This window comes from Myxocyprinus asiaticus, chromosome 26, assembly GCF_019703515.2.
Source record: "Myxocyprinus asiaticus isolate MX2 ecotype Aquarium Trade chromosome 26, UBuf_Myxa_2, whole genome shotgun sequence".
NCBI classification, from domain to species: Eukaryota; Metazoa; Chordata; class Actinopteri; order Cypriniformes; family Catostomidae; genus Myxocyprinus; species Myxocyprinus asiaticus.
In genome coordinates, this window is record NC_059369.1 from 7320422 (window position 1) to 7334156 (window position 13735).

A 13735-nucleotide genomic window follows, 5' to 3' on the forward strand; every position below is an offset into this window, starting at 1 on the left:
AAGAATGGGAGAAACTGCCCAAAAATAGTTGTGCCAAGCTTGTAGCATCATACTCAAAAAGACTTGAGGCTGTAATTGGTGCCAAAGGTGCTTCAACAAAGTATTGAGCAAAGGCTGTGAATACTTATGTACATGTGATTTTTTCGTTTTTTATTTTTAATAAATTTGCAAAGATTTCAAACAAACTTCTTTCACGTTGTCATTATGGGGTATTGTTTGTAGAATTTTGAGGAAAATAATGAATTTAATCCATTTTGGAATAAGGCTGTAACATAACAAAATGTGGAAAAAGTGAAGCGCTGTGAATACTTTCCGGATGCACTGTATGTTCTGTTTTTGGATAACAACCTTCTGATGAACTGACAAAATATTGAATGTTGATTCAACATTGAAATTAGATCGACGACTGATCCCGACCATTACAACTAAAAATAGACGTTGAATCGACATCTTGCTATCTGGGTACAGTACAGAATTCAGTGAAACACAACACAACCTGTCATACTCATACATGTCATGCATTGTAGGTACTGGTATACTTTTATTATCCACTTGTATTATCACTTTGACAGTAATTCTGAGCTCAGTGTTCACTGTTTTCTGTAAAGCATAAAGGCAATGTCTCTGGTTTAGCGAGGTAAAGTTGGTTGCAAGTTTGATATCCGTTGGCTATTCACCTGTGGTGTTTAAGGGACCGTCTGAAAACTCCACACACTTCGCTAAAACATCACTGAGCATTAATTTAATTGACTTGTATGTTCTATCGTGAAAAACACTGCTATTGGGCGTAGGTTGCTTTTGGACAGACTGACTTACTACAGGTGAAATTATTACAGTATGCTTTATCATATGAGTACAGTAATCAATTATTTGTAAAAAAAAAAAAACATAATTCAACAAAATCTTATTTTCTCATTTTTGAGTCATTTCATTGTTTTAGGGTTAGTAATCAACAATATGCCACAAATGCTGTTGATTAAGCTTAACGTGTATTCAACATTCCTTTAACATCTTGTCATGATTTCAGTCTGTGATCTCCTGTTTTGTGACACTTGCTATGTTTTACTTACCCTGATTTCAACATTTCACCTTCTGATTGGACTTTCACTACAAATTAATGTACTTAATTTGCAATTCTGTCTGAGACTGAGTCCTACCTTCTCCATGAACCCTGACACCTAAGTTATATGAAGTGTCAAGAAATGATAAAAAATACATTAATGTACATAAATGCAAATGAAACAATCTGTACCATATTGTACCATGTTGTACCACCTCGTTTATTCTGGTGAGTGTTTATATTCCTCAACATGCGTGCATGAATGCAGCATTACAACAGCTGGCTGATCAAATCACAGACACGAAATAACAATACTCGGACTCAGTTATTATTATTCTTTGGTGATTTTAACAAAGAAAACCTCACACGTGAACTACCCAAATACAAACAGCACATTACATGCCCAACCAGAGACAGAAATATTCTGGATCACTGCTACACAACAATAAACGATGCATATCGCTCTGTCCCTAGAGCAGCTTTGGGACTCTCTGATCACTGTCTGGTTCACCTTCTACCAACCTACAAGCAGAAACTAAAATCAGCTAAGCCTGTAGTAAGGACTGTAAAGAGATGGAATATTTAAGCAGAGCTGGAAATGCAAGCCTGCTTTGACTGCACTGATTGGAGTGTTTTTGAGGCTGCAGACACCAATCTGGACGAGCTCACAGATACTGTTACATCATATATCAGTTACTAAAATCAGAGTGGCTAAAAGAAGCTATTCTGATAAGCTGAAAAACAAGTTTTCAGCTAACGAACCTGCATCAGTGTGGAGTGGCCTGAAACAATTTTCTAACTACAAGACTCCATCCCCCAACACTGTAGGGAACCAACAACTGGCTGACGACCTGAATGTGTTCTACTGTAGATTTGAAAGGCCCAATCTCACCCCACACCCGCTCTGACCTTCACTTCATACAAACATCAACACCTCCCCCTTCCTGTTACTCAACCTGCACTTAAGATCTGTGTAGAGGAGGTGTGCCGTGTCTTCCGAAAACAAAAGACAAGGAAAGCACAGGGCCCAGACGGTGTTTCACCCACTTGTCTAAAATCCTGTGCTAACCAGCTGGCCCCCATCTTCACACAGATCTTCAATAGATCACTGGAGCAGTGTGAAGTCCCGTGCTGCTTCAAATGCTCAATCATCATTCCTGTCCCAAAGAAACCCAAAATCACAGGACTTAATGACTACAGACCCGTCGCTCTGACGTCTGTGGTCATGAAGTCATTTAAGAGACTGGTGTTGGCCCACATGAAGGACATCACTGGACCCTTTGTAGATCCCCTTCAATTTGCTTATCGAACAAACAGGTCTGTGGATGATGCAGTTAACATGGGATTGCATCATATCCTGCAACATCTGGACAGACCATGGACATATGCAAGGATCCTTTTTGTGGACTTCAGTTCGGCTTTCAACACCATCATCCCAGCTCTCCTATGGAGTAAATTAACCCAGCTCTCTGTTCCCATGTCTATCTGTCAGTGGATCAGCGGCTTTCTGATGGACAGGCAGCAGCTAGTGAGATGGGAAATTAACTTCCAGCACATGTACAATCAGCACTGGTGCCCCCCAGGGATGTGTGCTCTCCCCACTACTCTTCTCCCTGTATACAAATGACTGCACCACCAAGGACCCCTCTGTCAAGCTCCTGAAGTTTGCAGATGACACTACTGTCATCGGCCGCATCCAAGATGACGATGAGTCTGTATACAGAAGAGAGGTTGAACGGCTGGCTCACTGGTGTAGTCAAACAACCTGGAGCAGAACATGCACAAAATGGTGGAGATGATTGTGGACTTTAGGAGGAACACCCCAACATTGACCCCCCTCACCATTCTAAACAGCATTCAGTCATTCAGGTTCCTGGGCACTACCATCTCACAGGACCTGAAGTGGGAGACCCACGTTGACTCCATTGTGAAAAAGGCCCAGCAGAGGGTGTACTTCCTTCGCCAGCTGAGGATGTTCAACCTGCCACAGGCACTGCTGATACAGTTCTACTCAGCAGTCATTGAGTCTGTCATCTGTACTTCAGTAACTGTCTGGTTTGGTGCAGCTACAAAATCAGATATCAGAAGACTACAAAGGAAAGTTCGGACTGCTGAGAGGATTATTGGTTGCCCCCTGCCCTCCCTTCAAGAACTGTACACTTCCAGAGTGAAGAAAAGGGCTGGAAAAATCACTCTGGACCCCACTCACCCAGTCCACTACCTGTTTGAACTGTTGCCTTCTGGTCTGCGTTACAGAGCACCACACACCAGAACCGTCAGGCACTGGAACAGTTATTTCCCTCAAGCTATTAATCTCATGAACAGTTAAAACTGCACCACTGAGCAATAATTATGTGCAATACACAGCTTAGTCTATTTATCTTTATCCAACATACCATACCTCTTCTGCCAATACAGTCCTTTGCTTCTGTATATAACATATTTGTATTTGTATATTGTACATACGTATATATATATATATATATATATATATATATATATATATATATATATATATATATATTATTATTATTATTATTATTATTATTATCTCTGTCTTGTTGTATTGTTTGTGCACTAGAAGCTTCTGTCGCCAATACAAATTCCTTGTATGTGTAAGCATACTTGGCAATAAAGATCATTCTGATTCTGATTCTGTAATGTAATTCTGCTGGATCGGTTCTGTTACCCATGGGGGTGGAAAGAGCCAAGAACATCCAACAGATTGCTTCAGCTGTCAGTAAAGGTATACACTTGATGGAGGTGGTCCTAACTGAAACAACCATCTATTTAAACAGCCATTGCTGTTTCTTAAATAACCACCTTAAATAATTTCACTCAAATAACATTCATTTGTAACAATGTATTCTGTTATTTACTGTAACAAAACTACATACAACACCAAACTGGTCCCACACATTCTTTGAAGAAGACCTCAAATTAATTTAAAATTGTCTTTAAGTAGTAATAAAATTATAATAATTGTGATAAGCTATATTGGTGGAAATTTTGTAAATTTTATTAAGGGAACTGTAGAAAATTTCTGAAACAATTTATGACATTAACATGATAACTTCAATCATTTTACAAGTGAAGTTACTGTATACAAACCTTAATTAACATAACTGTCATATTGCTGACTTATTACTGGACATTATCACAGTAAAATAACTTTTATGTGAAATCCTACTTGAAATAAATGTAAATGTCCTGTGAAATATCCAGTTACAGAGATACTACTCGTACAACAACATTTATTTGTTGTACTGAGGAGTAAGCTCTTGTATTAAGTTCTTGTATTAATATTATTCTTCAACAGGATGCATGATTGAAAATGGAACTGACTCCGAAAACAAAAAGGAGGTAGATAGATTACTATGTCTAGTGTTTTAGTGTGAACCACCAGTAGCTGAATATCACAAACATAAAAGTGCTGGTGGTGGATTTTGAAGGGAAAAGGGCAACCTGAGTCTGATTATTAGCATTAACTGGAGCCAGTGGCAGATAAGAGGTTGTTACATCATCCTCTGCACAACAGCGTTTCTTAGAGCACATTACTCTAGGAAGTGATACCTGAGATCTTTCCTGTCTACTTCGATCAGAATTTTTTATGCCGCCTCTACCGTTGAGCCATTAAAATTACATTGGACACACACCTATCTTCCTCACACACTTATCATCTCTCTCTTTCTCTGTTCAGATTGTGAAGGTGCTGAATTTGTACACACCTGTCAATGCATTTGAAGAGCGCGTGTCAGTAAACTTCATAAGAACAATACAGGTATGTGTCAAAAATACATCCATACTAAGGTGGACTGTACGAAATGTTATATCACAGTATAAGTAATTTTAAATCATGGTATACTGTATGTCACAATGTATGTATGTGTGTATATACACTGGCGGCTAAAAGTTTGGAATAATGTACAGATTTTGCTCTAATGGAAAGAAATTGGTACTTTTATTCACCAAAATGGCATTCAACTGATCACAATGTATAGTCAGGACATTAATAATGTGAAAAATTACTATTACAATTTGAAAAAAATGTACTTAAACTACTTCAAAGAGTTCTCATCAAAAAATCCTCCACGTGCAGCAATGACAGCTTTGCAGATCCTTGGCGTTCTAGCTGTCAGTTTGTCCAGATACTCAGGTGACATTTCACCCCACGCTTCCTGTAGCACTTGCCATAGATGTGGCTGTCTTGTCAGGCACTTCTCTCGCACCTTACAGTCTAGTGATCCCACAAAAGCTCAATGGGGTTAAGATCCATAACACTCTTTTCCAATTATCTGTTGTCCAATGTCTGTGTTTCTTTGCCCACTCCTTTTTGTTTTTCTGTTTCAAAAGTTTTCTTTGCAATTCTTCTCATAAGGCCTGCACCCCTGAGTCTTCTCTTTACTGTTGTACATGAAACTGGTGTTGAGCGGGTAGAATTCAGTGAAGCTATCAGCTGAGGACATGTGAGGCGTCTATTTCTCAAACTAGAGACTCTGATGTACTTATCCTCTTGTTTAGTTGTACATCTGGCCTTCCACATCTCTTTCTGTCCTTGTTAAAGCCAGTTGTCCTTTGTCTTTGAAGACTGTAGTGAACACCTTTGTATGAAATCTTCAGTTTTTTGGCAGTTTCAAGCATTGTATAGACTTCATTCCTCAAAACAATGATTGACTGATGAGTTTCTAGAGAAAGCTGTTTCTCTTTTGCCATTTTGACCTAATATTGATCTTAAGACATGCCAGTCTATTTCATACTATGGCAACTCAAAAACAAACACAAAGACAATGTTAAGCTTCATTTAATGAACCAAATAGATTTCAACTGTGTTTGATATAATGGCAAGTGATTTTCTAGTACCAAATGATCAATTTAGCATGATTACTCAAGGATAAGGTGTTGGAGTGATGGCTGCTGGAAATGGGGCCTGTCTAGATTTGATCAAAAATGACTTTTTTCAAATAGTGATGGTGCTGTTGTTTACATCAGTAATGTCCTGACTATACTTTGTGATCAGTTGAATGCCACTTTGGTGAATGAAAGTACCAATTTCCTTCCAAAACAGCAAAATCTGTACATTATTCCAAACTTTTGGCTGTCAGTGTATATATACTGCATATGTACTATATTCATACTGTATACTATATATGTATATATATATATATATATATATATATATATATATATATATATATATATATATATATATATATATAAAACAGCTTCACACTTGAGTTAAAAACAAAAGACCCAAAACAGAAAAACAAATAAGAGTTCAGATTCTCAATTCTGATTGGATGAGCCACATTCAAAGCTGTTATACTTGTTAACGCACAACAATTTAATTCAATATTACAGTGGCATGATCATGTTGTTTGGCAACCATAAACAACTAAACTGCACAGTATATATGGTCATACCGCCCAGCCCTACCTGAACTCATACTGGTTCTTTTGCTGTTTATATGAATATATGAATCTCAGTGTATGTGTGTTTATATGTGAATGCTCTGACTTGCATCTTTTCTTCTGTCAGACACGTTTACGGGATCGAAAGGAGTCACCTCAGCTGCTGATGGACACGAAACTCATCTACCCCGTGACCTTCCCATTTAACCCCTCCTCCCTAGCCCTGGAAACCATTCAGATCCCTGGCAGCCTAAATCTGGCCTTCCTCACTCGTGTGTAGACCCGTCAATCACCTCACCTCAGCCAATCACATGACATGAACAGACACCTAAAATATATAGAAAATAAAAAAATAATTACTGAAACAAACCACACACTCAAAGAGAACACAATTCAGACATTGGCACCAATCCCTCTTATTGCTCTTTCCTTCACGCATCACTTTGGTTTGTCCAAAGGTTGAATCTCACAAAACCTGACAAGAATATATCCTATCGGTCGTATTTCAGCCCAAAATCAAAAGAAGAAAATTAGAATTTTATTTTGACTTAGCAAAAGTAAGCCTTATTTCTTAGGACCAATAAGATTTTTTTTTACTTTCTGACAATATTTTGATGACAATTTCAAGCACAATTCCCATCCAAATTTGTAGTACTGTAATGCAAAAAAAAATTCTTATTCTTATTATTTTAATGCGAAAAAAACAAACATTATGTACTATTTAAATGGTAAAGTAATTATACATCATGTTTGTATTTGTTGAACTGCCTTTAACTTATTCTGATTTTATTTACAAATACAATAGTTCTATTGTATAACAGTAATGAGAATCTAATGGAAATCATTATTGAGAATGAGAATTATAGTAGACATTACAGTAAGTAACTGAAGTCAAATTAAAGTAAAATTATGGTTATGAATGAGGTTTTATTTGCATTATGGTAATGTTTTTTTTTATTTCACATTACAGTAATGAGACTTCAATTTCTTTGTGTAAAATATAATTTCTTATTTTTGGGGGGTCAAATGTGACCGGGTGTGTTTTTGTGAGATTCAGTCCAAAATATGGATTATTTAATGGATGTTTTGCATAATGAATAGAACGTTATGGAAGAAAAAGAGAAAGTCAAAATCACTCATTCTAACACAAATGCCTTTTCAGACCACTGTCACAACCAGAATACCGTCATGGGGCTGTATAATCTTTTATATATATATATATATATATATATATATATATATATATATATATATATATATATATATATATATATATATATGAATATATGAATATGTATGATGCTAGGATATCTTATTTATTGCTTAATCAGATATTTTTCTCTCCAGTGCTAGCTAACATGGATATCCAGTTGCTCATCCATATCACATAAAGAGCCTAGACCTGTTTAAAAAGACCTTGGAGCTCTGTTGACTTCATTAACATTGATGTTTATTTGTTAGTAGCATGTGGTGACGTTGATTCAGTAGACCTTTCCAAAGAGATGGTAGAGTCCAGACCAAGGGCATACTGGGGGTGTTTCGGGGGGGGTCAGGTGATGGGGTCATTTGAGTTTCAACCCTATCCAAAGCCTGAGATTCCAGGGTTCTGGTTCCACGGGTTTCATCAGAGCTAGACCCGGTTTAGGTGGGATCAATTCTTATGAATGAGGTTTAATGTGGTTTTAGATGGTTTGGGCCCTCTACCATGTTCTTGTCATGAAGATATGTCCAGGTCATATTTGACCCCAAAATCAAAGAAAAAATCTAATAAATATATAATTTATAAAAGAATAAATATTAAACATTAGTATTAAATATTAAACATCAAATATAAATAATTTAAATTATAAAATAAATTCTACTCTACATAAAGAAATGCCCATTTTAGGACCATTAAGATTTTTTGTATTGTGACACAATTAAGCACAATTTCCCCCCAAATTCTCATTACTGTAATAGAATAATGATAATAATCCTGTGTGGACATAAAGGTTTATTTTTTTATTAAAATCATAAACTTTTTTATGAAAGTTTTTTTTTTTTTTTTTTTTTGGTCTTGTTTTCCAGGATATCTAAATATCCGTAATCTTGTTTTTAAACAAATAAACAAAAAATAAACAAAATATTGTGGGATGTATGCTTGGAAAAAAAAGAAGAAAAAAATATTTAATAAAACAATTTTAAAAACACACTTTTGTCCATCAAGTTTATGATTTAATTTTTTTACCCCATTGGCAATTTTATTTTATTTATTTTTTATTATTTTATTTTTTTTGTAAGCATAAACATTATTCAATTTTGTAAGATTTCTCTGAAAAAAGACAAATTATCTTGTCATTTTGTCATTGTTCAAGATATTTATTTTATCTTGTTTCAGGAATTTTTTTTTTTTTTTTTTTTTTTTTTTTTGCTGTGAACAGATAATACCATGATATAGACTGTACAGCTGAATTTACAAATGTAGTTTACAATTTATTTTGTGTATTGAAATAATGATATATATATATATATATATATATATATATATGTGGTTTTTTTTTTTATTGGCATTACAGTGATGTTACAGTTTATCTAAACATTTTTTTTCTTTTGATTTTGAGCTGAAATATGACCTGTATATGACATATCTAGACAGTTTTCATAAGATCCATCCAGGTGTCTTCTGTAAACACTGGATATCCCTTAAGAAACTATTAAGAAAACCCACACTACTGACTCTCAACAAGACATGAAGATGTTTATCAGAAGCCTGCTGTTATTTATTTCAGTATTAAACATTTTTAAAAATTAGATAAAACTGTTGCTTTTACAGGATTTGCTGTTATATGAATGATTTAATATATCTATGAACAAACCTTTTTTTTTTTTCTTTTGTGTTATCTTGAATGTGTCAGATGTCTTTTATAGCTGTTTGTTTTGATTTGTAACTCCTGAAATTAAAGCAGTCCCCAGTACAGTCACACTTCCATTACACACATATAATGTCATATATATCCTGTTCACACATGTGAGCCAAGTGTTAGGGTCAGGCAAAAGAAAGAGGAAACCAGAACACACACAGTAGCAATTCAAGCATGTTTATGCTTTGTTTCTTCTCTATAATGCAAGAGTTTCAGCTTTAAAATCTTCCACACTAGTTCAGTGTGTTATTGGACGTTCCCACACATCTTTTGTTATGTTATTTCACTGTAGTGTGCTGTATTTTATCATGTCATGCCTTACTGTAGTTACAGTCCTTCCAGTGTGTGTGTGTGTGTGTGTGTACATACATTATACTGCAAAAATATTTTTCTTAATCAGTATTTTTGCCTTGTTTCCAGTAAAAATATCTTAATATCCAAAAGATATTACTGTTTTTAAGAAATTATTTTGAATTAAGCTTATTTTTCTAACCCCATTTGGTAATGGTTTAGGCATAAATCTAACAAAATTTAGTGAGGTTTATGTTTAAAAAAAAAAAAAAAAAAAAGCCCACAAGAAAAAACTAAAAACTAAAGGATGTTTAGTATTTGTACTGGAAAACAAGACACAAATACTGATTAAGAAAATGATTGATGAGTCTATCATTACTACACAGAATCATTCAGGAGTTTAATTATGATCATGGGACCATTGTGTGTACTGTGTATGATGTGATGTGATTTTTATTGTTTAGTTTTTACAGAGCATTAATAAAACTTATGAATGAATTACAGATGCACCCTGTTAAAGATGCATATCACGTCAAATGGAAAAGTATGAAATTATACTGGAACACAAACAAATGAAAATGTTAAAAATAAATATTCCATATTTGATATAAAGCCTTGCCTCTGAAAAAACAGCATGTCAATGTAACATCAGTTTCTTTTCTAGTTTTTTTTTTTTTTTTTTTGCTTTATTTTCACTGGTTAACTGTCTATAAACCCATAATATTAAAGCAGGTATACTTCCAAATGGAAACTTAAAATACATTTGTAGTAATAAAAATCCAAATGCCTCTTAACACATTCATTTGCACTCTTATGGTCTTCAAAAACTTTCTTCAATCTTGTTGCACTGAAAACTGGTCACCATTCAGAACTGAAATTATTCAGTGTTTTCTCTAAATTGATTGGTTTGACATCAGTTACATCCACATTATGGTTCAGCAGTCAGTTCAAATCTGAAGCTCACTGTATCAGTCATTTTCAGCTCAGACTCATGCTTGCATAAAAGCTTTTACAGACATTGTTATTGCTGTAGTAATGCAGATGAGTTGAACGTCTCATGCGTTTGGTTCTCAGTTTGACTTGTTTAGAAAGATTTGGCAGATGAGGATTTCAGAAGGGAAGCACCAGAATTTGTAGTTCCTGTAGGTGTAATGAATTATTTCATGTGTTCATCAATGCAATTCATGGAGTGATATAATAATGTCAAAACCTGTTGAAGTTAAATAAATGAATTCAGTCACAATCTGGGTGCTCTGTATTTTCTTTTGTTTTTAATATACATAAAGTTATAATCATTCAACTTTGTTTATACATAGATGTATGGTCCGACTAGGCATGCTGCAACCAATAAAGTTTATACTACCTGGATGTATATGCTAAATAAATAAATATATGTTTACAGAATACATGGCTACATTTAATGTTTGGTGCAGTTATAGCATCAACCTGCAGAGGCTAACCGCATTTGACCTTTAGCTGAGTGTATTAACAGCTATGACATGAAACACCTGTCCATCAAGCCACTGTGTGTGTCAATGTGCAGCACCCACAGGATTATCACTATTTTTTGTTGCATAACAACATTCTTTCATTATTTGCATGCAAGTAATAGTATCTTAGTGGAAGAATTGACTCTGCTGCACATTCTGACTATTTTCATAATATAGACTTACTGCTTAATTTAAAACAATAATTTAAAAGTATATCCATATCTTTTTTTTATTATTATTATTCCTTTTTTCTCCCCAATTTGGAATGCCCAATTCCCACTACTTAGTAGGTCCTTGTGGTGGCGCGGTTACTCACCTCAATCCAGGTGGCGGAGGACAAGTCTCAGTTGCCTCCGCTTCTGAGACCGTTAGTCCGCACATCTTATCACGTGGCTTGTTGTGCATGACACCACAGAGACTCCCAGCATGTGGAGGCTCATGCTACTCTCCGCAATCCATGCACAACTTACCACGCGCCCCATTGAGAGCGAGAACCACTAATCACGACCACGAGGAGGTTACCCCATATGACTCTACCCTCCCTAGCAACTGGGTCAATTTGGTTGCTTAGGAGACCTGGCTGGAGTCACTCAGCACACCCTGGATTCGAACTAGTGACTCCAAGGGTGGTAGTCAGCTTCAATACTCGCTGAGCGCCATATCTTTTAAACGTTACATGTTAGCATGAGACTGGTATATCTTTCAACTCGTTGCCAGCTAAAGCCTGGTTATTTTTGCTTGGTATCCAGACTGATCTCACAGTGAAACCTGACTTTTCTTTAGCTAAAATCAGTCTGTGCTTTTAGAAATTTGAAACACTGCCCACAGTGGCCAAAGCAGTAAGTGCTGTTTGGCAAAGGAGCACGTGTGAGCTCCATTTTCCGGTTGTAATGTCCATGGAGGGGCGCCAAAAGCAAGTTTTGAAGCGAGTTGTTTTTAGCTGTACAGGCTGTTATACAGTGAAGAGAAATGCATATTTTAGATACTGTATTTTTTAAATATTGAGTGTAAATTTTTAACATTATTCTTTGTCTTATTACCTTGGAATGAGTTTAAAAAAAAACAAGTGACCACAGCTGTGAAGTGGTTTCTGTTTTAGCTGCTGAGTGACAGTAAATGTGGCATCTTCTCCAATCTGACTGTCTTAATCCACCGTTCTCTATTTGGTAAGTGAAAATAATATTGTCTTTGATCTCTCATTTTCCGCTGTCGAAGTTTACACTGCAATCGTTTACTTCTGCCTTCCAAAACCCGTAGTGAAAAAAGGTCTATTGTAAGTGTTACAAATGACCTCAATCATGTGTTAAAACTACGGCGGAATAGTGAATTTAAATAAATAATAAATAAGCTTTGGATTAAGCTGATTAAGCTTTAGCATTTATATTTTTATTTTCACCATCTTCCAAATGCAAATGCAAAATCAGATTGAATGGTAAAACTGAAATACTCATTCAATTATATCTTGTTTTCAATTGTTAGCCATTACAACAGCTGTTTAAAACTGTTTGAAAGAGAAATTTGATATTCTGTTTAAAAAAAAAATAGTGTACGGACATACCGTGATTGCGTGGCTCAAGGTTGGGAGGCGGGGAGGGTCTTATCCGGACTGTCCAAAGGAGATCGGCGAGTCGCTGACTATATGATTGAGTTTAGCACCCTGGCCGCTTCCTGCGAGTGGAATGACCACACTATGTGGGACCTGTTCTTGTGTGGGCTTTCCGACGATGTCCAGGATGAGATTTATCCTTTGGATCTTCCCGCAATCACCGTCGACGCCGCTCTTCACCCTCTCGAGCAGCTGACCATTCCGTATGACACACTTCTTCAACTAGGTCACCTGAATCTCGCCTGACACTGAACCCATGCAAGTCGGGAGAACCCCGATGTCACGTAAGAAGCAGCGATGCCTAGTTAAGGAACTTTGCTTTTCTTATGCTCGGCTGGGCCATTTCTCTTCTACCTGCCCGTTAAAAGACACCGCTCATCAGTAGGAAGGGGGTTACTGGCGAGCGCAACACCTTTAAACAAAGCCCCTGGATGTCGTACTCTTCTCCCTGCCTGGCTGCAATACGGCTCTGCCAGCCACACAGTTCTCGGCTCTGGTGGATTCCAGAGTCAAGGGAAACTACATTGACATGGACTTGGCCTCCAAGTGGTGGCTTCCCAGGGTCCAGTTGGAAGAACCCATCACTGCCCACACCCTCAGTGATACGCCCCTGTCAGTCATCACCCATTCTACCAAGCCAGTCACCCTCATCTCTGGTAATTACTCAGAACATCTGTCATTTTATCTTATCTAATATCAATCGACCCCAGTAGTGTTGGGGCATCCATGGTTGGTAACGCACATCCCACACATAGATTGGACAACCAACACTGTTCTTGTTTGGAGCTCTTATTTTTCATCACATTGTCTTAATTCTGCTGTCTCCCCTGTCCAGTCTTGTGTTTTGTTGCAGGATGAGCCAGCAGATTTGTCCGGAGTGCAGTTGATGTACCATGACTTGAGGGCGGTGTTCAGCCGGTCCTGCCCGTACGACTGTGCCACTGAACTGCTTCCTGGCACCTCTCCTCCTCGGGGATGGC

General features: G+C 36.6%; 1 protein-coding gene and 1 pseudogene across 1 annotated transcript in view; one reads left to right on the forward strand and one right to left on the reverse strand.

Moving 5' to 3' along the window:
* myo5aa (myosin VAa) overlaps positions 1–6748 on the forward strand; it is a 141262-nt gene extending 134514 nt beyond the window's left edge. Inside the window, exons 39-40 of the mRNA XM_051656695.1 lie at positions 4761–4841; positions 6596–6748. Coding sequence (XP_051512655.1) covers positions 4761–4841; positions 6596–6748 — 234 coding nt within the window. The remainder of the gene's footprint in view (positions 1–4760; positions 4842–6595) is intronic.
* LOC127417038 (E3 ubiquitin/ISG15 ligase TRIM25-like) overlaps positions 6638–13735 on the reverse strand; it is a 41721-nt pseudogene continuing 34623 nt past the window's right edge.